A 27,793-nucleotide genomic window follows, 5' to 3' on the forward strand; every position below is an offset into this window, starting at 1 on the left:
TATTATTATTTATTATTTATTGTGGACTATTATTGTAACCTATTATTATTTATTTATTGTGGACTATTATTGTAACCTATTATTTATTTATTGTGGACTATTATTGTAACCTATTATTTATTTATTGTGGACTATTATTGTAACCTATTATTTATTTATTGTGGACTATTATTGTAACCTATTATTATTTATTTATTGTGGACTATTATTGTAACCTATTATTATTTATTTATTGTGGACTATTATTATTATTTATTATTTATTGTGGACTATTATTATTATTTATTATTTATTGTGGACTATTATTGTAACCTATTATTATTTATTTATTGTGGACTATTATTATTATTTATTATTTATTGTGGACTATTATTATTATTTATTATTTATTGTGGACTATTATTGTAACCTATTATTATTTATTTATTGTGGACTATTATTGTAACCTATTATTATTTATTTATTGTGGACTATTATTATTATTTATTATTTATTGTGGACTATTATTGTTATTTATTATTTATTGTAGACTATTATTATTATTTATTATTTATTGTGGACTATTATTATTATTTATTATTTATTGTGGACTATTATTATTATTTATTATTTATTGTGGACTATTATTGTAACCTATTATTATTTATTTATTGTGGACTATTATTGTAACCTATTATTTATTTATTGTGGACTATTATTGTAACCTATTATTTATTTATTGTGGACTATTATTGTAACCTATTATTTATTTATTGTGGACTATTATTGTAACCTATTATTATTTATTTATTGTGGACTATTATTGTAACCTATTATTATTTATTTATTGTGGACTATTATTATTATTTATTATTTATTGTGGACTATTATTATTATTTATTATTTATTGTGGACTATTATTGTAACCTATTATTATTTATTTATTGTGGACTATTATTGTAACCTATTATTATTTATTTATTGTGGACTATTATTGTAACCTATTATTATTTATTTATTGTGGACTATTATTGTAACCTATTATTATTTATTTATTGTGGACTATTATTGTAACCTATTATTATTTATTTATTGTGGACTATTATTGTAACCTATTATTATTTATTTATTGTGGACTATTATTATTATTTATTATTTATTGTGGACTATTATTATTATTTATTATTTATTGTGGACTATTATTGTAACCTATTATTATTTATTTATTGTGGACTATTATTGTAACCTATTATTATTTATTTATTGTGGACTATTATTGTAACCTATTATTATTTATTTATTGTGGACTATTATTGTAACCTATTATTATTTATTTATTGTGGACTATTATTATTATTTATTATTTATTGTGGACTATTATTATTATTTATTATTTATTGTGGACTATTATTGTAACCTATTATTATTTATTTATTGTGGACTATTATTGTAACCTATTATTATTTATTTATTGTGGACTATTATTGTAACCTATTATTATTTATTTATTGTGGACTATTATTGTAACCTATTATTATTTATTTATTGTGGACTATTATTGTAACCTATTATTATTTATTTATTGTGGACTATTATTATTATTTATTATTTATTGTGGACTATTATTATTATTTATTATTTATTGTGGACTATTATTATTATTTATTATTTATTGTGGACTATTGTCCTCATCTTCTAGTTGTTGTTTCACGATAGTTCCAGGTTAGGATTGTCTGAAGATAGCGGTTTCAATCCTAACCAAAGCTGCCCAGAGGCTTAGTTGGCCAAAAGGTGGTGAGACGAAAAACAACCATGGAAGGCAGTAATTGGTTAGGAGATTCGGAGTTCCTATTCCGTTGCGGTTACCACCTGACAAAGGCCAGAAGAATAGTTGGCCGAAACGTTGTGAAACAACAATTAAAAGTCCGCAATAAATTAATGAGCAAAATAAATGCTCTAATGTCTACTAGGCACTACCCTCAAATGTCCAAGGCGCCTCTCTGTGTTGACAGAGTACAAAATAGACTTCGTAGCCTAGTGGGGGATGCCCTTTTCTCTTCCCTGCTACCTCTCTCCCACAGAAGACCCGTTGCGAGCCTGTTTTTGTTTTTATCGTTATTTCCATGGCAGATGCTCTTCTGAGCTCCAATCTCTGGTCCCCCCCCTCGCCAATCTTTCATGATAAACACTCGTCTAGCTGAAACCACTGTCAATAATTTTCCCCACTTTTTATCTGTGCCTAAATCAAAATGTAGATTCCATGAACAAAGCTTCTTTCTTAGAACTGCACGCCTGTGGAACTCTATTCTGTTTGCTTGTTTCGCACCTGACTACAACTTGAATGTCTTCAAGTCCAACATAAACAAATTCCTGATGAACTGCCCCCTTAAGTAAGACACTTTATCAAATCTCCAATACTAACGATTACTACGATACTATCCCATTGCTTACTGTACACGCAATAACCTTTATCCCCGAGTGGCCTCCGGGCCTTGATAAGTGGTGACCACCATGTAAAAAAACAAGTGGGGGGGGGGAGTCGTCAGGACAACCTGACATGATATTTTTGCCTACGAATAAATCTTGACTGAATATTCATAGTATTTGCGGCCTAAATAAGTCAGGTTTTTTAATTTGCTTTTCACTTTATCTTTTAGAATTTTAAATTTGAATACTGACGCAATGTCTTTTTTATTTCAGAATTTTTCAGATTCATAATTTGGATTATTTGAATTACTATTCTTATCTTAATCATTGTTTTCGCAATGTTTCGACTAATGCAACCGTTGATTTTCTTCAGGTGCATCTTTTCTCACTTGAGAATCTTTATGTCCAACTAGGAAGCCTATACAGAATTTCCAACTGAAGCCTTTATTTAATCCACAGGGGTAGATAGTTCTCATTCTGTCAGCCGTGATCAGAAAAAAGTCTTAAGTAATTATCATATTATTCCTAGTTATTAGCAAGGATCGAAAATAATTTAGCGGTTTGTGCCACTGGTTCATGTAGATAATTCTAGTATGGCTAAGCCGCACTGGCTTTTGCAATGAATGCTGCACCTTTTCTCAAGTAATAGCACGAAGCTAGATACTCCACCAGACGAGATGAATTCTGGTTTTGGAATCCATTAAAACCAAGAGACCAAAAAGAAAGATATGCTACAACATACTTAAATGGTCGATTGCGGAGAGGAAAATTATGTTTTCAACTTCTTTACGGACTCGTGTTTGAGATGTAAAGGGAAACTTTGATAAAATATTCGAATATCTATGTGTCTTATATAGAGCTCAAATGTTGAGAGGCCTCCCTTAATTTCTGAGAACTTCGACTGAAGAAAAATGACCCCCCCCCCCCTACACATACACCTCCAAACACCCGGGCAACGCCGTCCTTTTCTTTTTTGGTTTTTGTTTTTTCCAATTTTTTTTTTTAAGTTTAAACAGGGTTATTACTTCGCTTATTCTTACCCTCCCCCCTTACACACACACACACCTCCAAACACCCGGGCAACACCGGGTACCCCCGCTAGTCTATAATATAAATCTCACCTGTCTGTTTAAATGGATGAATGCATGTATGTATGTATGTGTACCTAAAACTTTCAACAGAGGTGATGGATTTTCACGAGACCGGCATCGTTTTGAAGCTCGACCTTTCGGCTGACAGATATTGAAAAATTGGCTGAAAACATTAATTCCTTCACCCTCAACTAGGCACTTTTCTACAGATAGGGGTCGCTTTTTTTTTTTTGCCAATATTTTGAAAGGTCATCCCCTCTTTTCGAATTTGAATGTACGTCATTTTTGGTTTGGCGATAGGCGTAACAGCAAAGACGTCACATTTTTTTTTCTTTTTCATGTTCTTTTCCTCCTTCGCAGTATGGGTTCGAGCCTGTTTGCCTACTATCTCTTTTTTTTTTTTTTTTTTTTTGCTCAACACACACCTCTAAATACTCGGGCAATGCCGGGCACCCAGACTAGTCTTTATAATAAAGCAGTTGTGAACAATAGTATCTAAGAAGAATAGGCATAAGTATTAAAGAAAGAATACATGTTGTTGGGTCGAGGATAGAGGACTATGCACACTAGCAATGAATAAGTAAATGTTATGCGTTGTAGTTTTCTGATAGTCTATGCAACTGCTATCAAACAACAATCTCAAGGAACATTGCCTGCTTTTAAGGAAGATATGATCTCCTCTTGAATTTCCACACCAAAATGGAATGAAATCTCGGGGAATCATGTAGAAGAGCAAATTCTTTAATGTTGGACAGAATAAATTCAAAGAAAGTTTAAATAATTCTGCAGTTAATAAGAATTTCAGCTCTTACTTTGCTCTTGTAAAAGATTTTATAAACAAAAACAACAAAATTCTGAAAGAAGCTTTCATAAAATGCCTTCAATCTGCATAATGCAGGAAATTTAATTTGTTGTAAAACTTGTCGACATTTTTCATGCCTAAATATTTATTTTTTTAAATCTTGTCTTTGTTTTTGTTTTTTTGTTTTGTTTTGTTTTTTAATTAGGGTGTATAATTGAGTTAATTTGGGAAAGGTATGAACTCAGAATTACAGATATGAGACATTCCATGCCGAATCATCCAGGCCACTTCATTACCCCTCTATATAAAAGCCAAGTACGTCTAAGGATGGAATACTGCTGCCATATCTGGGCAGGAGCTGCTAAAAACAGCCTATCCTGCCTTAACAGAGTACAAAATAGACTTCATGGCTTAGTGGGGGATGCCCTTTTCTCTACCCTGCAACCTCTCTCCCACAGAAGAGACGTTGCAAGCCTATCTTTGTTTTATCGTTATTCCCATGGCAGGTGCTCATCTGAACTCCAATCTCTGGTCCCCTCTCGCCAATCTTTCACGAAAAACACCCGTCTAGCTGAATCCACTGTGAAAAATTTCCCCCACTCTTTATCTGTGCCTAAATCAAAACGTGGATTCCATGAACGAAGCTTCTTTCTTAGAACTGCATGCCTGTGGAACTCTGTTCCGTCCGCCTGCTTCCCACCTGACTACAACTTGGATGTCTTCAAGTCCAACGTTAACAAATTCCTAATGAACCGCCCCCTTAAGTAAACACTTCATCAAATCTCCACACTAACGTAATGTACTTGCAATAACCCTTATCCCTGAGTGGCTTCCGGGCCTTGATAAGTGGTGAACACTGTGTAAAAAAAAAAAAAAAGAATTTTTTATCCTTTTGATCCCTGTAAGATATACATAAGTTATGAGCGTTTTCAACTATGATTTTTTGAAAATTGTCAACTTTTGGTGTTACATTTCAATGTGAAGGAATAAAATACCAATTATGAACGCATATATATCCTGAAAGTTCCAACTTTTGGCTTTCTAAATATTAAAACAGATATCACCTCTGACCCCCAAAGTTATGCCCCTTTGGGGGTTCCTGTAGAAGCTGTCTCAGCATATAAATGGGTGAAAAAGTCCCATAAGATGAACTCCCCTGGCTTATTAAGGTTGATTTTCAGATTCCTCAGTCAAAAAACCCTACTAGGTGCAAGTTTCCAGGCCAGAAACTAAATACTCTTCAAAAAAATTTACAATTTTGTAACTATGGGTAGTCCTGTCATGACGCGTCACAAGTCCTTTTTCTGCTTCTTGGTCCTATTTTGGCTGGGCTCTAAAAACAGAATTCCCATTGATTGCTGGGTCTGAAATTTGGCGGTTCATCATAACTTATCTATATCTTACAGGAGTAAAAAGGATAAAAAAAAAAAAAATTCTCGAAGGTGGTTGTGAAATTTTGATCTTTTACTGATTGATTTGGTATGGAAAGTCCTATATCACATTTATACATACTAGTGATGGAACGATTCCAATATTTTTTACCGATTCCATTAAATTCCTGATTCAGGTACAATTACCGATTCTGATTCTTTATAAATCCTCTGAATATTTAACTATAGTTGTTATTCCCCCCCCCCCCCCAAGAACTCATATCAAATGTGCAGGTATTTTCTCAAATGTAAAAGCACACTTGTGGGAGTTGATCCATAGTTTTACTGGTAATTTAAAATCAATAAATATTTACTATTTTAACATTACTACTTGCAGTGGAAGAGTGTGTTTTTCAAGAAAATCACACAAAAAAGAAGACTATAACAAGAATCAATTTTGGCATCGGAAAATGGGCACAAATGTTTCTCATATCAATTCCGACACCCCCAAGAGTTCCGATTTTGATTAATCATTCCAACACTAACGTGCACGCATACATGCACACGTTACTGTCATGCAGGAGTGATGTTGAAACTGGTCAACACTTTGGGAATAGCAGATACTGTAAACAAAAGGTGTAGAAATCACTTTCTGGTTGTAGTACTGCTGGTGGCAGACTGAAGTCATGTCAGGTAGAGAGTTTCAGTCTTCCATTAAAAAATAATAATAAAAATCAGTTTTTGGTAGGAATAAAAGTGTTTGATGTTTTATAGTTTCTTTTCCACATCAGACGTGGGTTGCACATTGGTCATAGCAATACAAAATAAATAAATATGACCGAATACAAAAAATAAGGTGATTCGTCACAAAGCTTAAACTTCATATCTAGTTGCAATTCATGTTTAATAATCTAATATATAAAGTAAAGTGAGATTTCTTTTTTGTTTGATCAACCAATATTCTTCCTTATTTAGAGTGTCTTTTCGGGTTAGATATTCTTCCTTATTTAGAGTGTCTTTTCGGGTTAGATATCCTTCCTTATTTAGAGTGTCTTTTCGGGTTAGATATCCTTCCTTATTTAGAGTGTCTTTTCGGGTCAGATATCCTTCCTTATTTAGAGTGTCTTTTCGGGTCAGATATCCTTCCTTATTTAGAGTGTCTTTTCGGGTCAGATATCCTTCCTTATTTAGAGTGTCTTTTCGGGTCAGATATCCTTCCTTATTTAGAGTGTCTTTTCGGGTCAGATATCCTTCCTTATTTAGAGTGTCTTTTCGGGTCAGATATCCTTCCTTATTTAGAGTGTCTTTTCGGGTCAGATATCCTTCCTTATTTAGAGTGTCTTTTCGGGTCAGATATCCTTCCTTATTTAGAGTGTCTTTTCGGGTCAGATATCCTTCCTTATTTAGAGTGTCTTTTCCACATCAGATGTGGGTTGCTCATTGGTCATGGCAATATAAAATGATTTTCTCCATGAAGTGGAAATTATTTATCCTACAAAATATTTGAATCCGGTGATCCGTGTAATTGTTAGAGGACTTATGACTGATAGAGGGATATGTCCTCTGATTCATTTATGTTGGATTCGATGTGCTATCATTTCAGTTCATTTTTGAGTCCTTTCAAATTTTCTTCAGCCAGCCTTTTTCTCAGTTACTCTCGACTGAAATGTGTGTACTCAACTTCACAAATAAATGTTATATAACAAACCTGTTCAAAATAATGCATGTATCGTCTTGTGTGGTAGACAAAAAATGTTTTTATTTCTGATCAATTTTTTCTTTTTTATATTTCGTTTGACCAAGTTTTCATTTTTTGCTTAGTAATGTCATGGAAGTAGTCGGAGGACACGCCCCTCTCTCTGTCGTAAGTCCTCTAACAATTACACTTATCACCAGGTTCAAATATTTTGCAGAATAAATAATTTTCACTTCACCTGTAATAACTAATAAAAAACATTCTAACTAATTATAATGCACGAAGTAAAATGAGATTTTTTTCCCCCCTTAATTTGGTCGACCAATATTCTTTGTTTAACGCTTTTTTTTTTTTTTTTTCACATCAGATGTAAATTGCACATAGTCCATGGCAATACTAAGTGACTATCTCCATGAAATTCTATCATTTAAGTTAATTTCAATGTGTAATCAATTGAGGTCATTCCTGGTTGAGTCACATCGTCTTCTCCAGCCTTTTCCTTACTAACATTTAATTTGAACGTGGGTATATCTATTTATCCGATCAAAGCTTCATTTAACATATCCATGCTACGAGAGGAGACGTAGACGAAGAGACGTTGCCAGCCTGTCTTTGTTTTACCGTTATTTCCATGGCAAGTGCTTGTCTGAGTTCCAATCTCTGGTCCCCCCTCACCAATCTTTTACGAAAAACACCCGTCTAGCTGAAGCCACTGTCAAAACATTTTCCCCACTCTCTATCTGTGCCTAAATCAAAACGTAGATTCCATGAACAAAGCTTCTTTCTTAGAACAGCACACCAGTGGAACACTGTTCCGTCTGCCTGTTTCCCACCTGACTACAATTTGGATGTCTTCAAATCCAATGTAAACAAATTCCTGATGAACCGCCCCCTTAAGTAGACACTTTATGAAATCTCAACACTAACGTACTGTACATGCAATAACCCTTATCCCTGAGTGGCTTCCAGGCCTTGATAAGTGGTGACCTCCTTGTAAAAAAAAAAAGGCTGTGGCAATACTGACCTTATGCAAATCCATTCACCTTTACCTTTAATAGCAGCGAGGACCAACTGAATAAAACCTTGGACTTTGAAATAAAGCAAAATTGTTATCTACTACTAGCAGGGAGACCCGACATTGCCCGGGACTGAATGACGATCAACAAATGTTTTACAATCCTATGTTTTTTATTGACATCGAAATCAGTGAAATCGCCCATTTTTCAATCAAATCGATTGATTGCCTGCCTTAGTTAGGGAACGCATCGCGGTGCGCCAGGGGGGAACTTCACATGCCTCCCCACAATAATTTAGTCCACAATACAGTAGTCTACATTGCACTGTAGAGAACCTGCTGTTGATTTTATAAAATTATTTTTTATATATAATGGTTTGAATTAAAGTGTAAAATGCAAAAGTCAAGCATCATTGTGAAATTGTGCTTTAAACAGAAACATTCATTTCGAACGCACCCCTGTCATATCAAAGAACCTATTGATTTATATTTGTTGGGCCTTTTGCCTTGGGTAGTAATAAAACTTCTCAAATGCACCTGTGATGTTAGGCGATTTTGACCAACGTTAACATCTTACACAACCGATTTCTTCTTTCATCAGCTTATTTCGATTATTGAAGACATTCTGAGACAAAACCTATCTAAGAACACCGCCAGGCACATAAAGTCTCTTTGTGTGAAATTTCATAAAAATCGACCCAGCCATTTTCAAGTTCATAAGAGAACTAACTCCCAGACACGCGGTCCTGGATATGACCTTAAACTATATCCAATGGTGAGGCCCCATCTTGCGGGCTCTGGGGAGTGTGGAACCAACCACCCTTTAATTGCCATTGCTCCCAGGTCCACTCTAACCCGGAGTGGTAGTACCTGTTAGGGTTCCAACTATGGGTTGAATAGAAACTGACTTGCAAAAAACAAATATATTCTATTAAAAAAATTTTCTTCAAAATCTTTGGATTCGGCATTAAATAACCTGAAAAGAGTTGATATGCCGTAAAACAAAAACAACCAACCAACCAACCCACGCAGACAAAGTTCCTTTTATATAATAGTAGAGATAGAGATATATCTCAATCTATATATATATATATCTGTGTGTGCGTGTGTCTACATTTCCCTACCAAACTATTCTAGCAATTTTTAGTCTACAAATTTGACATAAGGTGTATTGAAATTTGGTAAAATCGTTTTCATCACTTTTCGGACAGAAATTTGGCTGTCAAGGGGTCAAAGTTCAATGATTTGACCTTTAAAAACTCTACCAAACTCCTCCGCAAATTTTGGGTCTAAACACTTGAAATTTTAGATGTAGGTTGCTTGGACATGGATCAAACATTTTAATTTGATTTGAGCCCGAAAAATTGTTAAGGGGTCAAAATTGGGGTCAAAGTTTTCAAAAATTTGACCTCTGCAGTTTCTACCAAATTACTCAGCCAATTTTTGGTTTAAACATTTGAAATTTTACATGAAGGGTATTCAGACCTGCAGCAAGCTTTTTAATCAGTTTTGGGGCGAAAATTTGGCTGCCAAGACGTCAAAGTTTACAGAGTTGACCTTTGCAGACTCTACCAAACTCCTCCGCCAATATTGGGTTTAAACACTTGAAATTTTAGATGTGGGTTACCTGGACATGAATCAAACTTTTTCATATATATATATATATATATACACACACACATGCAACTAAAGTTCTGAACAGTACATAATTTATTATAATCATCAAATGTTTAAACAAGAGATAAAATTTGAAAATGGCTTTTAATCCATGCATTTTCAAAGAAATAACTCTTTTCTTCAGAAGTAAAAAAAAAAAAAAAATACTAATTACTGGAAAATATTAATTCAAAAACTTTACAAAATAATTTTGAATCATGTTTAATTTAATTTAATTTTTTCCTATAACAATGCTCTATCCCTCAATACTGAGCACATTTCTATCATAAGAGCTAACATTAAATAATTATTTTAAAACATTTAATATATATATATATATATATATATATATATATATATATTATTAAATGTTTTAAAATTATGAAAAAAATAAATTATTGTGGGAGCTATATTGATCTCTGATAAAGGAGGAGTGTAGTTTGTAATATATAATGTATGTATTATGTCATATATATATATATATATATATATATATATAAAAGACATAATACATGCCTACTTAGATTATATATATAATCTAGAGAGAAAAGTGAGAATATGTGTGTAAAGACACTTCTCAACCTATATACTCAATGAATTTTTGATTTACAGACTTGAAATTTAGTATATAGAGTATTCACAAATGTGGAAAACTTGTTAGTCGGTTTTCATCCAGAAAAAAGGGATTGCTAAGGGGTCAAAATTGGTATGTGGGTGTATTGGATTTTTACCTGTTTGACAACTGTTTCACGAATGCGCTTGCGTGAATCGTTCACATGAGATGCCTTATGTTTAGAATAAGTAGGTTTGGAAACACTTTCTGTCAAACTGGCCTAATGGTTATCGTACTTGACTCACTGTCATTAGGTTTTGGTTTCGATCTTAGCTCCAGTCTTTATTTTTTTTTTTTACTTACAAGAAAATGAATTGTTTAGAAAAAATATAATATTCGAATGCCCGTCTCATTTTTTTTTTAATTTTTGTTTATTTATTTATTTTTTTTCGTTTTATTTACTTCATTTTTTAAATGTTTTATTTTAAGGAATATTACGGTTTTTCTTTTTATAATAAATAAGAAGTTTGCATTAATTAAAATATATTACTATGCATATTTTACGATCGGGCAACGCCAGGCGGCCCGCTAGTGTTTGTGTGTATATATATATATATATATATATATATATATATATTGCAGTAAAAAAAAATAAATAAAAAACAAAAAATCGGGCTTCGAGGAGTAGCCATTATTAACCGAATCTATCGTTTCAAAAAAGAAAAAAAAGCACAACAACAAATATATATAATCCTAAAATGTAATGTGAAATAAATTTTGTCATATAAGTCAAACATAGAATAAGTTTTTGTTTTTTGTTCAGAATATGATTAAAATCTAGTTAACATGGATGAGTGTTGTTATGAAAGATCACGGTCTCAATCATAATCTCATATTCACTGCAATTTATGTCACTTAGGTAGAAGAAAAATCCGTAAAAACACGCCTTTGTATGAGATTCATTTATGATATTAAAACTCAATAATTTTAATCAGCAGAAATTTCAATAAGTTCTCTTTTGCTCTCTCTCTCTCTCTCTCTCTCTCTCTCCCCCCCTTCTCTTTCTCTCTTTTTTCACTCTGTTTCTCCCCCTCTCTCTGTTTCTCTCCCTCTCTCTGTTTCTCTCCCTCTCTCTGTTTCTCTCCCTCTCTCTGTTTCTCTCCCTCTCTCTGTTTCTCTCCCTCTCTCTCTCGCACCCCCTCTCTCTCTCGCACCCCCTCTCTCTCTCGCACTCCCTCTCTCTCTGTTTCTTCCTCTCTCTCTCGCACTCTCTCTCTCTTCCTCTTTCTGTTTTTGCTCTTTTGCTCCTTTTTTACTTTGGTTCTCATTGCAGATCAATATTGAATCATAAATCTATATTTTGATTGCTTCAAAGGGAAACCACTTTAAGATCTTCTTAAAAATAGTTTTCTATTCACATAACAAATCAATTTTTCTACTTGTTTTCGCCTTCATGTAAAACTAGCTGATGCTGCCCGGGATCTTTTTTTATAATGCAGCTTTTTTTATTTCTTTTGACTTGTATAATGATTTTTAATGTAAATTCCTTCCTTCAATATCCAAAATAAAAAAAATAAAAAGTTCCACTACTCTGCCGTCTAATTTCTTCCAACTGTAAAAACACAACTCTCTGTTCACAAGACTCGCTCCTTCTGTCACCAAATCCTAAATCGCCGAGTCTCTATAAAAGTCAGGCTTTTATGCTACAATCAGCAGCATCTCATTTGCATGAAGCAATTAGTACGGTTAGCATAAAACCATAAAGGCAGCCATTTTTTTCTTTTCTTTTTGTTTGCATGGAACCGCACAAGAAACAGGTGTGTACTAGTTTTTTTTAATGCCTTTTAATTACACGCCCTCTTGATCTTTAAGATCAATAATTGGTCTCCTAGTCCACCATTCATGCTGGACATCTTCGTTCACGGTGCGACCGTTACACCAGTTGTTCTTGCAGAACTTCAACCTCCTCCTCTGCTGGCAAGGAAACTCTTCATACGTTCAAGATGTGACGTAGAATTCTGTCTACTCCCACAGTATTCTTGGAGAGTACATCAGTTATAGTACCTCTTCCCAATTGTGTTTTACAATAAGGATTGGGTGGCTCCACCCACACTTCTTCACCGACTACGATTTCTTTTGTCTGTTCCACTTTTTCTGTTACAGCCAATGGATTTCTCCATTCGTATGTGAAAATGGATCGATGTGGCACTGACATTTCATCTTGGCCAGACTTTGGTGCCATATGATACCATTTTCACATGTGGATGGAGACATCTATTGGTTGTATCATTTTCATATTCTTCTCCATGCAACGTATGTCTTCAACTCTCACTGTTCAGGGTTTCACTTCCATACATTATAACACAGCATACACATACCTGATAAGTTCTTCCTTTGGCTGACAGTTGTAATGCTCTGCTACCAACAGAATTGCAGTCATAAAAAAAAAATCAACACTTTGTTTTTATATTAAAACTGTATTTATGGGATGTTGCTGCAAACATTAAGATGGGCAACAATTTAAAAAAATATATAAAAATCTGACTGATTTTCACTAATTCTGACTCTGCAACCCTCGCATTTACAATTGTTTGCTTCTAAAATCTCTTTTGCTTCAAATAATATTTGACTAATAAAACATAATAGAATTATGACTGCCTCATTCTGTCTCCATGTATTCATTTGTAACCTTTAACTTGGCAAGTTTACATAAACAAGGAAACAAAAATTTTTAAAAATTGCGTTGAAAAAGAAACGATTATGTAATTAATGTTAATTAATCTGGTATAAGAGTTGTAAACTTTGACCTACGCTTTGACCCCTTTGTAAATTTTGACCTACGCTTTGACCCCTTTGTAAATTTTGACCTATACTTACATAACAGACAATAATTGATAACTCTATTTTCCCTTTTGTTTAGTTTTAATATATATTATTTAATTGAAATTCATTATTGAGATGATTATTATTTATTAATTTATTTATTGTGGACTATTATCCTCATCTTTCTTAGATGTTGTTTCACAACGTTTCGGCCAACTATTCCTCTGGCCTTCGTCAGGTAGTAACCGCGATGGGATAGGAACTCCGAATCTCCTAATTGCATTCTCAGCAATTACTGCCTTCCATAGTTGTTGTCGTCTCACCTCGTTTTGGCCAAGTAAGCCTCTGGCCGGCTTTTGGTAGGATTGAAACCACTATCTTCAGACAATTCTCACCTGGAACTGTAGCGATTCAACATCTCTATCCACTGCGCCATGAGAAGATAACGGTTTCAATCTTACCCAAAGCTGGCCAGAGGCTTACTTGGCCAAAAACGTGTTGAGACGACAACTATGGACGGCAGTAATTGCTGAGAATGCAGTCAGGAGATTCGGAGTTCCAATCTCGTCACGGTTACCATCTGACGAAGGCCAGAGGAATAGTCGGTCGAAACGTCATGAAACAACAATAAAGATGAGGATTAATCTTAAAGTTCATGTTCATATATCATCAATTTTTTTTTTTTTTTTTTTTTTCAAGATAGCATTCACTCTGGTGTGCCCACACATGTATGGCCTCTGACAGATCGCTAACTCCCAACATCCTGTGTCGTAGATTTTTCATTCCACTATTCTTCTTATGGCCGGATCGTCATTTTCTCGCTGGCGTGGGTCTACAAAGTAAGAGAATAGAGTAAAGCAAACAGGAAAAACACAGACATCAACGTTTCACATATATTTGACGGTTGGACTTGTGAGCGTGTCTGTGTCTTCTCCCCGTTCTATGGATGTTACGTTCGTCTGTCAGTAGCAATTCGTCTCTATTTTTTTTTTTTTTTTTTTTTTTTTTTTTACATGGTGGTCACCGCTTATCAAGGCCCAGAAGCCACTAAGGGATAAGGGTTATTGCAAGTACAGTATGTTAGTGTGGAGATTTGATGAAGTGTTTACTTAAGGGGGCGGTTCATTAGGAATTTGTTAACGTTGGACTTGAACACATCCAAGTTGTAGTCAGGTGGGAAGCAGGCAGACAGAACAGAGTTCCACAGGCGTGCAGTTCTAAGAAAGAAGCTTTGTTCATGGAATCTACGTTTTGATTTAGGCACAGATAAAGAGTGGGGGAAATTTTTCACAGTGGATTCAGCTAGACGGGTGTTTTTCGTGAAAGATTGGCGAGGGGGGACCAGAGATTGGAGTTCAGACGAGCACCTGCCATGGAAATAACGATAAAACAAGGATAGGCACGCAACGTCTCTTCTGTGAGAGAGAGGTTGCAGGGTAGAGAAAAGGGCATCCCCCACTAAGCCACGAAGTCTATTTTGTACTCTGTCAAGGCAGGATAGGCTGTTTTTAGCAGCTCTTGCTCAGATATGGCAGCAGTATTCCATCCTTGGAATACTGCTGCCATATCTGTTTTGCAGTCAACTCTAAAAACTGTCCAACCGTTGTCGCTATCAGCTCCTATCCACCACAAACGACATCTAGTTGTTTGTCTTCTCCGTGTCGGTATCTGCAGTCCCTCCATCCTGGCTATCGGGAACTGCTCTTTCCGGTGTTATCTCTTCTATAGGTTTCTGTTGTCATTGTCAAATCTAAAAGATTTGAGCTAAAAATACCTACAAATTCATTGTTTGCTACTTCCCGTCTCTTCTGGTCCACCTAAGGTCCACTTTATAGTATCACTCTGGGTTGGTTGAGATGGTCCTTTCTAATGAATTCACCGCATCTTGAATGAAGTCCAATCAAGCATGGTTGTCTATTAGAACGGTCGAAATGAGTGAAAGCCAGTTTTGATTCCATCAGCAAACGTAAACTGATTCTGTTTCACTATTTTGAATCATCTTTTTAGTTGATCATCACACCACGACACAATCATGTTGAACCACCGGTTCTTGTAAGATCACTGAAGTTAAGCAATGCTGAGCCTGGCCAGTACCAAATTGGTGACCATTTGGGAATACCATGTCACTGTGCGTAGGTGGAAGGTCGTCAATCCGCCTAGTTTTCAATGTGTGCAGTGGTGGCGTGCGCACACATTAAGAGCCATTAATCTGTGCTTAAGGATCTTTCTGTTCAACTTGAGGATCCTTTCTGTTCAACTTGAGGATCCTTTCTGTTCAACTTGAGGATCCTTTCTGTTCAACTTGAGGATCCTTTCTGTTCAACTTGAGCAATATGCATGGAATTTCGAACGGAATCCTTTATTTAATCCACAGGGGAAGCATGCTCTTATTCCATATGCCATGGCTGGTAAGAAGTCCTGATGAATTTGTAGTTTTATTTTTGAGTGTCGCCCAGACATATTTTTGAACCTTCAACAGAAGAGTAACCTTTGCAACTGAATATTACTAAGTACTTTATCCACTACGCTGCTTGCAGATAATTCTCGTATGGATTTTAGGAGCCTTAAACCTTCTGTGAATTGAAGGTCAGAGGTTACATTAACCGAAACGTTGTGAAAATATTATTAAAAAATGAGAACAATAGTCGAAAGAATCTAGATAATACAAATAATCAATCCGTATCTAAAAAAAAAAAAAAAAAAAAAAAAAATTCAGAAATGTTATTAGTATTTTTACATTTTTTTTTACATTTTCACCTCAAACAAGGCACAGTGCCATTTTGATGTACGGGGGGCTACTATCAGGGACATAATTTGTAGAGATACTATGTAGGGAGTTCAGCAGCAAGATGTCTGTTCACATTACACTTGAACTTCTGCATGTCAGTACAGTTGGGGAAGCGGGAACACGGAAGGAAATTCTAGAGTCTAGCAGATCTGGGGGAGAAATTGTTAGAGTAGAAGGCTTTTTTACATCTAGGGATCTCTACTCTGTAGGGGTGGGACTTTGCTGTTTGTCGGGGGTATTTATATTGAGGGGGCGCTACAAGGGCTTGTGGTTCATTGGAGCATCTACTATTAAAATACTTGTAAAACAAGCAGAGGGATGCAACATTTCGTTGATGGGACAGCAGTTGAAGCTTAGATGACAGTTCAGGACCTCCCGTCCAGAAGTGAGACTAGTAGCAGATGCACCAGCCCAAATGTGACAGCAATCTAGTATTGCGTGAATTGTTTTGACTCATTTGACGGCTGTGTCAAGCACTTATAATAATGCTTTCTTTTTGCTTGTTTATTAGGAGACAACATTTATCGGCCATTGAGTCCCTCTGCATATGATGCCGTGTCTACTGGAGGAGGTGGAGGGGAGACACCAGTCTACGAGGATCCTGCTGAACGTGAACGACAGGAAAAAGAATGGCACGAGGAGTTGATCAAGGTAAGGTTTTCGTCCGTCCTTTTGGGCAAGACTTGATGATTTTTTTCTTTTCTTTTTTCTTTTTTTTCTTTTTTTTTTATAACTAAAAGAAAAAAAAATTGTTATGTACTAGCAATACTACCCGCTGTTGTCTGGGCCATAAAAATAAATAGTAGATAACAAATAATGTTAACTCATCCTCCCCCATAAGAGAAATTCCTTTTTTTATCTGAGATGTGAGAAAACAAAGCTTAGGCCTTCAGAAAGCAACAAATAAAATTAAGGATTTCTCCAGAGCACTATTAAACTAAGATCATCCCCTTGCAAAATCGCCTATTCCTTTTGTCTCGGTCCTGGACATGACCTTAAACCATATACGATGGTGAGGCCCCAGCTTATGGGCTTTGGGGAGTGTGGAGCCACCATTTAATTGCCATTGCTCCCAGGTCCACTCTGACCCGGAGTGGTAGTACCTGTTAAGTTCCCAACTATGTGTTAAATAGAAACCGACTTGAAAAAAACAAATATATTCTATTAAAAATTTTTTCTTTAAAATCAATGTATTTGGCATTAAATAACCTGAAAAAGGTTGATATGCTGTAAAACAAAAACAAACAACCACCTCCTTTTATTGGATTATTTAAATTATTGAAACTTATTGAAGACATTCCGATATAAAACCTATCAAAGAACACTGCCAGGCATGTGTAATTTCTTAAAAAATTAGCCTAACCGTTTCCAAGTCCATAGGGAATGAATTCACACACAGACCCAAATTTCCTTTTCTATAAAATATAGATAAGTTTGGTTTACTTTATAATTTAATGGCCAAACAATATCATAGTGATTGACTTCAACTTTCAAAATCCTGTCAAAAACTTGGTGCCTTTTGGATAGGAGCAAAGTATAGTATCTGTTCTGATACTACTCTTCATTTTTTTCTGTCCTGAAAGAAAAATTCAATTTCTAGTTTTGTTCCCTTTTGTACCCCTTTTTGGAGAGCTTAATTTTCCCCATTAAAATCCAGCCTTGTGTCTAACTATGCCCCTGCAGGGAGACAAGTAAAGAATAAAAAAAAAAGGCATAGTTTTAAAAAGAAAAAGCATGAAACAAAAATGGCAGTAAATATTCCCGGGCAATGCCGGATGAGTACAATTGATTATTTATATAAAAGTTAATTGCTTTATTAATCTTCTTTTTTCTATTTTTATAAACTAAAAGAAAAAAACAAAAACTGGAGTCTGACCTTAAAGGATTTTGTTTTTTGTTTCCCTTTTCGAAATCATATAGTATGTGTTACGAAAGTTAGCCATTCTTACAAACAAAACGAGTTCAAGGACAATATATTATTTCTTATTGATTTGTGTTATTTATTTATTTTTTTTTTGCAGCAACATGTAATTATTATACTAAAGCTGAGTCAATAAAAGTTTGGGTTTTCTTTTGTTTTGTTTTTTTCCTGAGGCTTTCTTTTTATATATTTGAATCACAAGAAATGCATGTTTATTTTTCGGGTTTTGGGATTGACTTACATTTACAAAATAAAAAATAACTTCCATTTTAATTTTTATAATTTGCCTTAAATTGGAATTAACTCAGCAATTGACTTTCACTCTATTCCTCATTTTATCTTGTTTGACAAGATAATGTTTGACAGATTTTAAAAGTTGGACCTAAACGCCATTTAAACTGACAAACTAAACTTTGATTCTGATTAGCGAATTTTCATTTGTTATCTTTGTAGTATGATATTAGTAGGGCTATGAAAAGAGAATATTCTTTATATTATTTTGGCTCTCTAGTGTATATCAGTTTATATCTTATGTTTTTAGATAATGATGTGGTTCTCGATTGATTAACTGTGTCAGATATATATATACTTGAGAGTCAAAACAATGATAAGAATATTCTCTTGTCGTAGCCCTTGTTATTAGCAATAAACTGGCATACTTTTCTACAATTTTTTTTTTTTTTTTTTTTTTTTTTTTTTTTTGAGATATTTAATCTTGTTTAACAGTTTTCTAATATGGAGACATTTTTAAATAAACACCTAAGAGGAATAATTATTATTCTTTTAGCAAAAGTTAGGGTTCTTTATTTGCTTTTTTTTTTTTTTTTTTTTTTTTTTTATAGCTTAGATTGGACTTAACAGAAAAGGCATAGTTAATGAATATAGAAATATTTACAAAACAAATTTTAATGTAATGAATCCCAGGCAACACCTTGTTAGTATAACTAATTATTATGATGATGATAATTATGTGAGCAAGATTAAACAATACATGGATTTAATTTGAACTGAAGCCCATATACCAAAGAACGTTACATTTCAAGCTTAAGTATGACAGTTCAGTCAGCAGCCATGTAAATTATACAACAACCAAAATATATATCCTATATTCAAAATAAAATATATATTTAAAATTTATAAAAATAACACAAAAAAAAGCAAACGTATGATTATAGAATCTTGAAATATTTTCTCAAATGCAAAATCACCTGTGGGAGATGATCTATAGATTTTAGTTTTACTGGTTGTTTAAAATCAATGAATATTTATTTTATTATTATTAACAGCAATTTTTTAGAAAGAGTTAGTATTCCTTCTTTGTTAATTTTTTTTTCGCTAAGATTGAACCTAACAGGAGGAGCTTGGTTATAGAACAGAAATATTTACAAAACAAATTTGGATGTAATGGATCCCGGCCAACCCCAGTTTGGTACAGCTTGCTCGCTCGCTCTCTCTCTCTCTCTGGCAGTCCGTCGATTTCGACAATGATGCGGAGGTCAGTTAGTTTCAGTGTCAAAGGTGCGATGTGAGTCTCTGAAACCCTGGCCGCAGATGTGACACCTGGTGGCAGGAAATCACGCTCTTTTTGCTTCCCAAGCAGCAATGCTTTGACCTCTAATGGCATCGGCTGCGCCTGATACCACACTTCTCCAAACTATCCGATCTTCAGCTTTTCTTCTCCAGCCATTGAGTTGGTTTGTGTTTTTCAAATGTCTCTTGAACATGTCTTTATAGCGTAGTTTCGATGCACCTCGGGGTCGTGTACCTTCTTTGAGCTCACCAAAGAAAACTGCTTGGTACAGCTAGTATATACATAAATATAGTTGTTCACAGAAAGCTGTTTTGTCGTTTGATGACTCTGTGTTGCACATCAAAAGTGCATGAACATCTGGGATTCAAAACATGGATGCCAGGCCAATATTAATTGATGTTGCATGTTTTTTTTTTCTAAATTTGTATATGTATATATATATATATAGTCATCCACATACAGTACTGTTTCGTTGTATCACAACTCATCAGTGCGGCTAGACATACACCTTTTCCCAGCCGTGGATCGAACCTACAACCATTGCGTTGACAGTCGGCAGCTCTAACCATCGGACCAAGAATCAGTGCCTGTAAATATTTCTCCTCAAATGCCTATTAAATTAGCATTTGCCCGTCGCAACAGTGCTCTAACCATCAGCTTGTTTACAAACAAATTAATAGTGGCTTCGCTTAATCGCTTAAAATTTAATGATACTGGTGACAGAGAGGATTTCGTTCATTTTATGGAAGAGTATTGCTTTATGCTAGGAGTTCTCCACTAATAAGGGAGTAATTAAATGATAATTATTCATATATACCTACATATGAATGAGTGTTTCATGCTTACGTAATCATCAGTGTAGGGTAACAATTCCTGCCAGTCATGGGATTCCAACCCAGCCACGAAGCCACCTTTTGCTCCATTTGTTGAACCTCTACCTTCGGGCCACCAAACAATTACCACAGGAATTAAGGGAATTCAGAACCATTAAACGCTGAACTCTGTTGTTTCAGTTCTGCTTCGTTCTAATAATCTTTGTCTTTTGTTCTCTTTGTCAGGTGGAGGGTGAAATTCTCACCCTTCGGCAAGTGCTCACAGCCAAAGTCCGCCAGGCGACAGAATTAAAGAGGAAACTGGGTATCACACCAATGCAAGAATTTAAGCAAGACCTCCAAGCTGGTTTACAACAGCTTCGGGATTCAGGAACGTAAGTCAATAACCCGATTCCCCCCACCCCCTGCCATCAAAACAAAACAAAAAAAAATGCTTAGTCCATCTGAACTAAGGTTTTTATTTTATTAAAATTTTTGTTTTATCCAAACATGATATTTTATTATTACTGAATTTCTGGTCTTCAGTTGATCGCTTAAAAGGGATCCGTTTTTCCATTTACTCAGAACTATTTTGGGATTAAGTTAGAAAAAAAAAAAAAAAAAAAAAGCTAAAAATTATATGGTCCCCATCCTGATGTCTTTTTGTTTTTGAATAAAAGGTAATGTAACAGCTTTAGTAAACACCCTATCACCACGACAAGGATTTGCTTCTGTATAAAGTTTTTTTTATTTTTTATTTTTTTTTTATTCTAGATGTTAAATTTTTAGGGTTTTCACATTTATTTTTGTTTTGTTATCTTATCGATATGAAGTAAATGAATCAGAACAGATATAAATTAATCACACATTAAAGAACAAAACAAAGTTATCACTAAATGGGCTGGGAAGCCTCAGTGCTGGTGAAGAAGAAAGTTCTGTATCAAGAATTGAGTCCAATATACCAACTTCAATTGAGTGGTGTAATTTGAGCGCTGAAGAAATTTTTGAGATCCATTAAGGGATTCTATTAGTGTGACATTGTTTGCAAGAAGCTAATCCAAATGTAAATCACCCAACAAAAATACCCTTATACCAACAAAAATACCCTTATACCAACAAGCAAGTTGTTGAGCTCATTGGTGAGAAAATTTTTTAAATTCCCTAGTGGGCCAGTATACGAGCATACAACCTATCGCATGTATTTAAAGTTCAGTCAACAAATATATAACGAATATTTGTGAACTCGAGTCTACAAGAGTTACTTCCGTTGTACTGTTTGTCAAAGTCAGTGATAGAACTGTTACCTATTTTGTCCATTTATACCCCTGGCCTGACGTAAAACATTGGACGAAAACAACCAAATGACACTTTTTCATGAAAAACAATGTCTTAGTTTTTAAAAAAAATCAGTACCATTTAAAACCCCTATTTAGACAAAAGTATGAATTTTAGGAGAAAAATAAACATTAGCCCCAAAAGGTGTGTTTTTTTATCCTTAAAACACCTTGGGGCTCAAGCCCCAGAATTTTCCCAGGATCAAATATTACGTTTCCAAATGTATCTCTATGTGATCTTGCTTTTGGGTAATTTTCAGCAAAATCTAATGGTCGGAAACGATGCCCCGAAAAGTGCTATTTTTGGTCATTTGAACCCACTGGGAACGCAACCAGAATTTTTATCAAAAATCCAAGAATGTTACATTTCCTCCCTTGCCTAGTCGTAACTTCATGCAAAATTTCAGAAAAATGTAATGAGTAGTTATTGAGAATTTTGGGAACGAACAGACAAGGGTGAATTCTAAGGTCCAAATCCGACTAAGTCAGTGGACCAAAAACTCATAAAATCTTATCATGGAATCATTTTTGGTTATTTTCTTCATTTTTCTTTTTCTTTGTTTTTTTTTTTTCTTTTCTCTTTTTGAAAAGTTTTAAAGTTTCCTGAATTCTATGACTTAAAAAAAATTTAAATCCATTTTTTTTTTTTTTTTTTGAAATCTAATTATTGTCATCTTTTCTTTTTTAACAATTTTTGATTTTGACAAAAAATGAATCGAAATCATTGATTCATTTCAGTTAGAGATTATCTTTATACAAAATCTTTTATATAACTGTGTGCTAAATGAGATGAAAGGGTTTAACTTTATAATTCTTTCTAGCTTTCCTTCTATTTCTTTCTCTTTCTTTGTCTCTCTTTCCCTTCTCTCTCTCTCTCTTTCCCTTCTCTCTCTCTCTTTCCCTTCTCTCTCTCTCTCTCTCTCTCTTTCCCTTCTCTTTCTCTCTCTTTCTCTCTCTTTCCCTTCTCTTTCTCTCTCTTTTTCTTCTCTCTGTCTCTCTTTCCCTTCTCTCTGTCTCTCTTTCCCTTCTCTCTGTCTCTCTTTCCCTTCTCTCTCTCTCTCTTTCCCTTCTCTCTCTCTCTCTTTCCCTTCTCTCTCTTTCCCTTCTCTCTCTCTCTCTCTTTCCCTTCTCTCTCTCTCTTTCCCTTCTCTCTCTCTCTCTTTCCCTTCTCTCTCTCTCTTTCCCTTCTCTCTCTCTCTTTCCCTTCTCTCTCTTTCCCTTCTCTCTCTTTCCCTTCTCTCTCTCTCTTTCCCTTCTCTCTCTCTCTCTTTCCCTTCTCTCTCTCTCTCTTTCCCTTCTCTCTCTCTCCCTTCTCTCTCTCTCTCTTTCCCTTCTCTCTCTCTCTCTTTCCCTTCTTTCTCTCTCTCTTTCCCTTCTCTCTCTCTCTCTTTCCCTTCTCTCTCTCTCTCTTTCCCTTCTCTCTCTCTCTCTTTCCCTTCTCTCTCTCTCTCTTTCCCTTCTCTCTCTCTCTCTTTCCCTTCTCTCTCTCTCTCTTTCCCTTCTCTCTCTCTCTCTTTCCCTTCTCTCTCTCTCTCTCTTTCCCTTCTCTCTCTCTCTCTCTTTCCCTTCTCTCTCTCTCTCTCTTTCCCTTCTCTCTCTCTCTCTCTTTCCCTTCTCTCTCTCTCTCTTTCCCTTCTCTCTCTCTCTCTTTCCCTTCTCTCTCTCTCTCTCTCTCTCTTTCCCTTCTCTCTCTCTCTCTCTTTCCCTTCTCTCTCTCTCTCTCTTTCCCTTCTCTCTCTCTCTCTTTCCCTTCTCTCTCTCTCTCTTTCCCTTCTCTCTCTCTCTCTTTCCCTTCTCTCTCTCTCTCTTTCCCTTCTCTCTCTCTCTCTTTCCCTTCTCTCTCTCTCTCTTTCCCTTCTCTCTCTCTCTTTCCCTTCTCTCTCTCTCTCTTTCCCTTCTCCCTCTCTCTCTTTCCCTTCTCTCTCTCTCTCTCTCTTTCGCTTCTCTCTCTCTCTCTTTCCCTTCTCTCTCTCTCTCCCCTCTCTCTCTCCCTTCTCTCTCTGTCTTACGACCTTGTTTTGGTTAATTTGGTAAAAGAAAAAAAATGCGAAACACAATCAACACTATGTTTCTGAATTCTTGAAATGAAGATTTTTTATTCGTTTTACTTGAATTCTTCGGACTACTGTTCACAACATTTTGGTGTGCTAGAATCTGTGGCGCAGTGGTAGAATACTTGGAAAAATCATTTGATGAAGGTTCAATCTTCAGTGTGGGTGACCAAATAACACAATTACAAATTATTTAGGACCTCTATCCAGTCATGGATGACAGAATCGGAGCACGCTACCCCCGTGAAATAAATAAAGGGTTCTGTTCGAAATTCTGTCCGAATTCCTGAGTTCAACAAGATGCACCTGAAGAAGTTTGGAGGTTACATCAAACAAAACGTTGTGAAAATGGCACTTAAGACGAGAACAGTGGTCCGGAGAATTTGAATATGAAAATTGCTTCGAAAATATTACTTTGGAAATACCAGCTAATATGAAATATAACTATTATTTAATCCTACTGAATATTCTCACTTATTAAATTTAAGAGAATAAAATTCCGGCAGAACTTCTTGAATGACCTAATAGATATTTGTATTTACTTGTAATTATTTTTTTTTCTCTCCGATAAAAGATCCAAATCTTTTTACAAAACATCTATTTCATCCTCTGCCTTTTCTCGTCTTTCTATCGTCTTTTTCTTCTTCTTCCTAATCGAAACCTCCAGGGCCGGTGCTGCATCTGCAGTTCTGTAAGTACTCTGATATTTTGTGTTGTGTGCACACTTTCGTCTCGTTCCCTTGTGACATTTTCTTTTTTACTGCATTTCAAAGTCCAATCTCACTTCTGTACTGTTATCCGTTTTCATTGTTGTTGTACCTTACGTCTTTGTTTTTTGTTGCACAGAACCAATTATAAAACGTTCTTTTTTTCCTTTTTTTTTTATTCTTTAAATTTTGATTGGTTGTTTAGTGAAAAATCTGGAGAAAAACGTCATTATTTAAATGTCTTTTTTAATTAATGTCTTAAACTAGACATTTTTATTGTCTTCCTTTTCTTGAATTATTTTGTCCATTTTTTTTTTTTTTTTTTTTTTTTTTTGTCATGCAGTTTTTTCTCTCCCATAAAAAATATCTCTTTTACAAAACATCTATTTCACTCTCACGCCTTTTCTATCGCGTTCTTTTTCTTAATCGAATCCTTCAGTAATACTTTGATGATTTTGCTACTCTGCTATGTACTTCCTCCCATGACGTTGCTTTCTGTACACATAGCTGTGATTCTACTCTTCATAAAAAAAATTCCCTTTTTTTTTTTTTCTTTACTCAATCAAATATTTACATGAAAAATTCTGTTTTAGCATCATTAAGAGTAAAACTGCACCGATTTAAAGATTAATGTATTCAAAATCCATTTTCAAATAATTCTGCTCACTAACCCATTTTTACAATAAGATTTCGTTTTAACTTGAAGACACTGCAGTGATATACAGACTCGCACTATGTAAATACAAACATGCCAGCAATTGTGTTACGTTATTCGCACAGAGCATCAGGTGTACTCAGATTTGCGTACCGTGAACATTGTACACCATTATACTGGTCACAACGCTTTGATAAACAGTTGTGTTTGTGTATTTTAATTTTTCAGACTACTGTTCTCATCTTGGGTGTCATTTTCACAATGCTTCGATCAATGTAAACTCTGACCTTCTTCTGGTATTTCTTGTCAAACTTGGGAATGTGGTCGGAATTCCGAACGGAACTCTTTATTTACTTTACAGAGGTAGCATGCATGCTCTTTTTCTGTCAGCCATGACTGGATAGAGGGCCTAGTAATTTTCAATTGTATTTTTCGGTTGCCTAAATTCCCGAGTTCGACAAAAACATTCCAAAGATGGAAAGTGAGACAAGTACTGGAGAAAGCCAAGCCAAGCCACCCAAATCAAACATCACACGGGAAGATAAGCTGGCTATATGATCCCTACAGAGTGACAGCAGTATAATAATACTACGAGCAGATAAAGGGATGAAGTTAAAATAATAAACAGTGAGTCCCTCTGGAAAGTGCGAAAACTCAAAGAAACAGCACACATGCTAGGACATAACAACCTCCTGAGCAAACCGAGTATAGAACTGAACACAATTTGGGAACCTCTAATCATAAAAGAGAATCTAGAATAACAACTTAGATTTAACAGTCCCAAAAATTGATACATCATCGTCCTAGTGACACATGGCCGAGGCGACTAAGACGTTGGAACAGACATTGCAAGTCTCCAAAGTGCTGAGTTCAATCCTGAGCGAAAGCAGTGGCAGTGACAACACAATGGCAGCGACAGCGATAGACGTAGCAGCAGGGATGGCCTAAATGGAACGAGAACATGGTACCCCCCCCCCCCCCGTAACAATAAAGGGTTGGGTTCAAAATTCCCCCCAAAAAAAACAGTTCCCGAGTTCGAGATAGACCTGAAGAAGGCCGAAGGATGATACGGCTGAAACGTAGTGGAAAAAACACCGAAGATGAGGAAGTGAGTCCGAAAAACGAAATCCATAACATTCAAGAGTACGACAAACATGCCCCTGAAGAAGGTTGGGGGTTACATCGACCGAAACATTGCAAAAATGGCATTCAAATTGAGAACAGTAGTCCAATGAATCCAAATAATACAAAAAACCAATCCTTGTCTCAAAAATTCAGAAACGCCAGTGGTGTTTGTGTTACCGATTTTGCCATGTACTGTTTGAAAACAGTACATGGCAAAATCGATGATCTTATTTTATTTTTTTATATGTAAATTACGCTAGAAAAAGTTTGAAGCTACTTGATGTAAAGAGTCAGCAAGAACAAAAAATGATTTTAACAAAGACAAGAGATTCCGATTGACTTCTGTCTTGGAAAGATCAAGGTTAAAGGTAGAGGAAAAGAGTTCTACCAGCCTGCAGTTAAGTTTCCTTTTATATTTGTCTTTGACAAATGCTCTTATTGAAAATCAATGCACATATATGTGAACCCAACTCTTTGTGATTATCCATTTTTTTTTGTTGTTTTTTTTTTCATCTTATTTTACCCACCTCACCCCCGTGTAGTCAAGAAAATGTCAAGTCTAAAAGATTATCTCCCTTGTTCTAATATCAAGATATTAAGCAGCATTGTCATTCAGACTTTGACTATGAATAGGAAATTATTGAATAAAAAAATTTTTTTTGATTAGAATTTTACACAATTTTCTGTGTACATATTTTTCACTTATATATATATATATATATTATGACAGCTCCTTTAAGAAATTTGTTTCTTATCATTGAGCACTTTCAGTTGAATTAAAGTCGGTCAATTTAGCTCTTATGCATAGATCATCGTATAACGATTAGATCACTGTCTGACTGACGTAAATGAACATTTAAAAAATTAAAAATGTTTAAATTCAATGTTATTTCACGCGGTTAATGGTAGCCGAATTGATTAGGTCTTCGCTAGTCGAGCCAGAGATGTCTCGTGTTGCGGGGTTCGAATCGTTCGACTGGTATTAATTGTGACACCCTACACTGAAGATTCCTGAAAGGATGAAACACTAGTGTCTGTAGGAATTTAATTATTATAGTAAAAAAGTAATATATATATATATATATATATATATATATATATATATATATTATGTATAATAAATGACAAAAATTTATATTCCAAAATTCATGATGTTGACTATCTTATAGTTTATTCCTTCAAATCAGTTAATTTCGTAGTGCAAAATCAATCACTTATTATATCAATTAGTGACTCTATTATATATGTGTGTGTGTTATTTTATATTTTAATTGGTATATTTCACATGTGTCACAGTATAGACACCCTGCCCCTTTTTTTTTTTTTTTTTTTTAAATAAGTAGAAGCAATTTGTAATTCAGATACTGATGGGTTAGTGACCAACTCATTTTGTTTTTAATATGTAGTAATTCTTAGTCTCCTTAAAAGAAAAATCACCTAAGGGAAATAACTTTTTA

General features: G+C 34.8%; 1 protein-coding gene across 39 annotated transcripts in view; it reads left to right on the forward strand.

The window, feature by feature from the left end:
- Window positions 1–27,793, forward strand: part of LOC145243611 (tumor protein D54-like) — a 298,992-nt gene that overhangs the window by 187,551 nt on the left and 83,648 nt on the right. For 28 of the 39 annotated variants that reach the window (XM_080106632.1, XM_080106631.1, XM_080106634.1 and 25 more), the window contains exons 2-4: window positions 16,712–16,851; window positions 20,711–20,859; window positions 24,517–24,540. In XM_080106632.1, the coding sequence (XP_079962758.1) occupies window positions 16,712–16,851; window positions 20,711–20,859; window positions 24,517–24,540 (313 nt within the window). The remainder of the gene's footprint in view (window positions 1–16,711; window positions 16,852–20,710; window positions 20,860–24,516; window positions 24,541–27,793) is intronic. The other 11 variants (XM_080106633.1, XM_080106616.1, XM_080106608.1 and 8 more) reach the window with 1 other exon arrangement.

Source organism: Euprymna scolopes, chromosome 22 (assembly GCF_053919585.1).
Source record: "Euprymna scolopes isolate OS-2025 chromosome 22, ASM5391958v1, whole genome shotgun sequence".
Classification (NCBI taxonomy): domain Eukaryota; kingdom Metazoa; phylum Mollusca; class Cephalopoda; order Sepiida; family Sepiolidae; genus Euprymna; species Euprymna scolopes.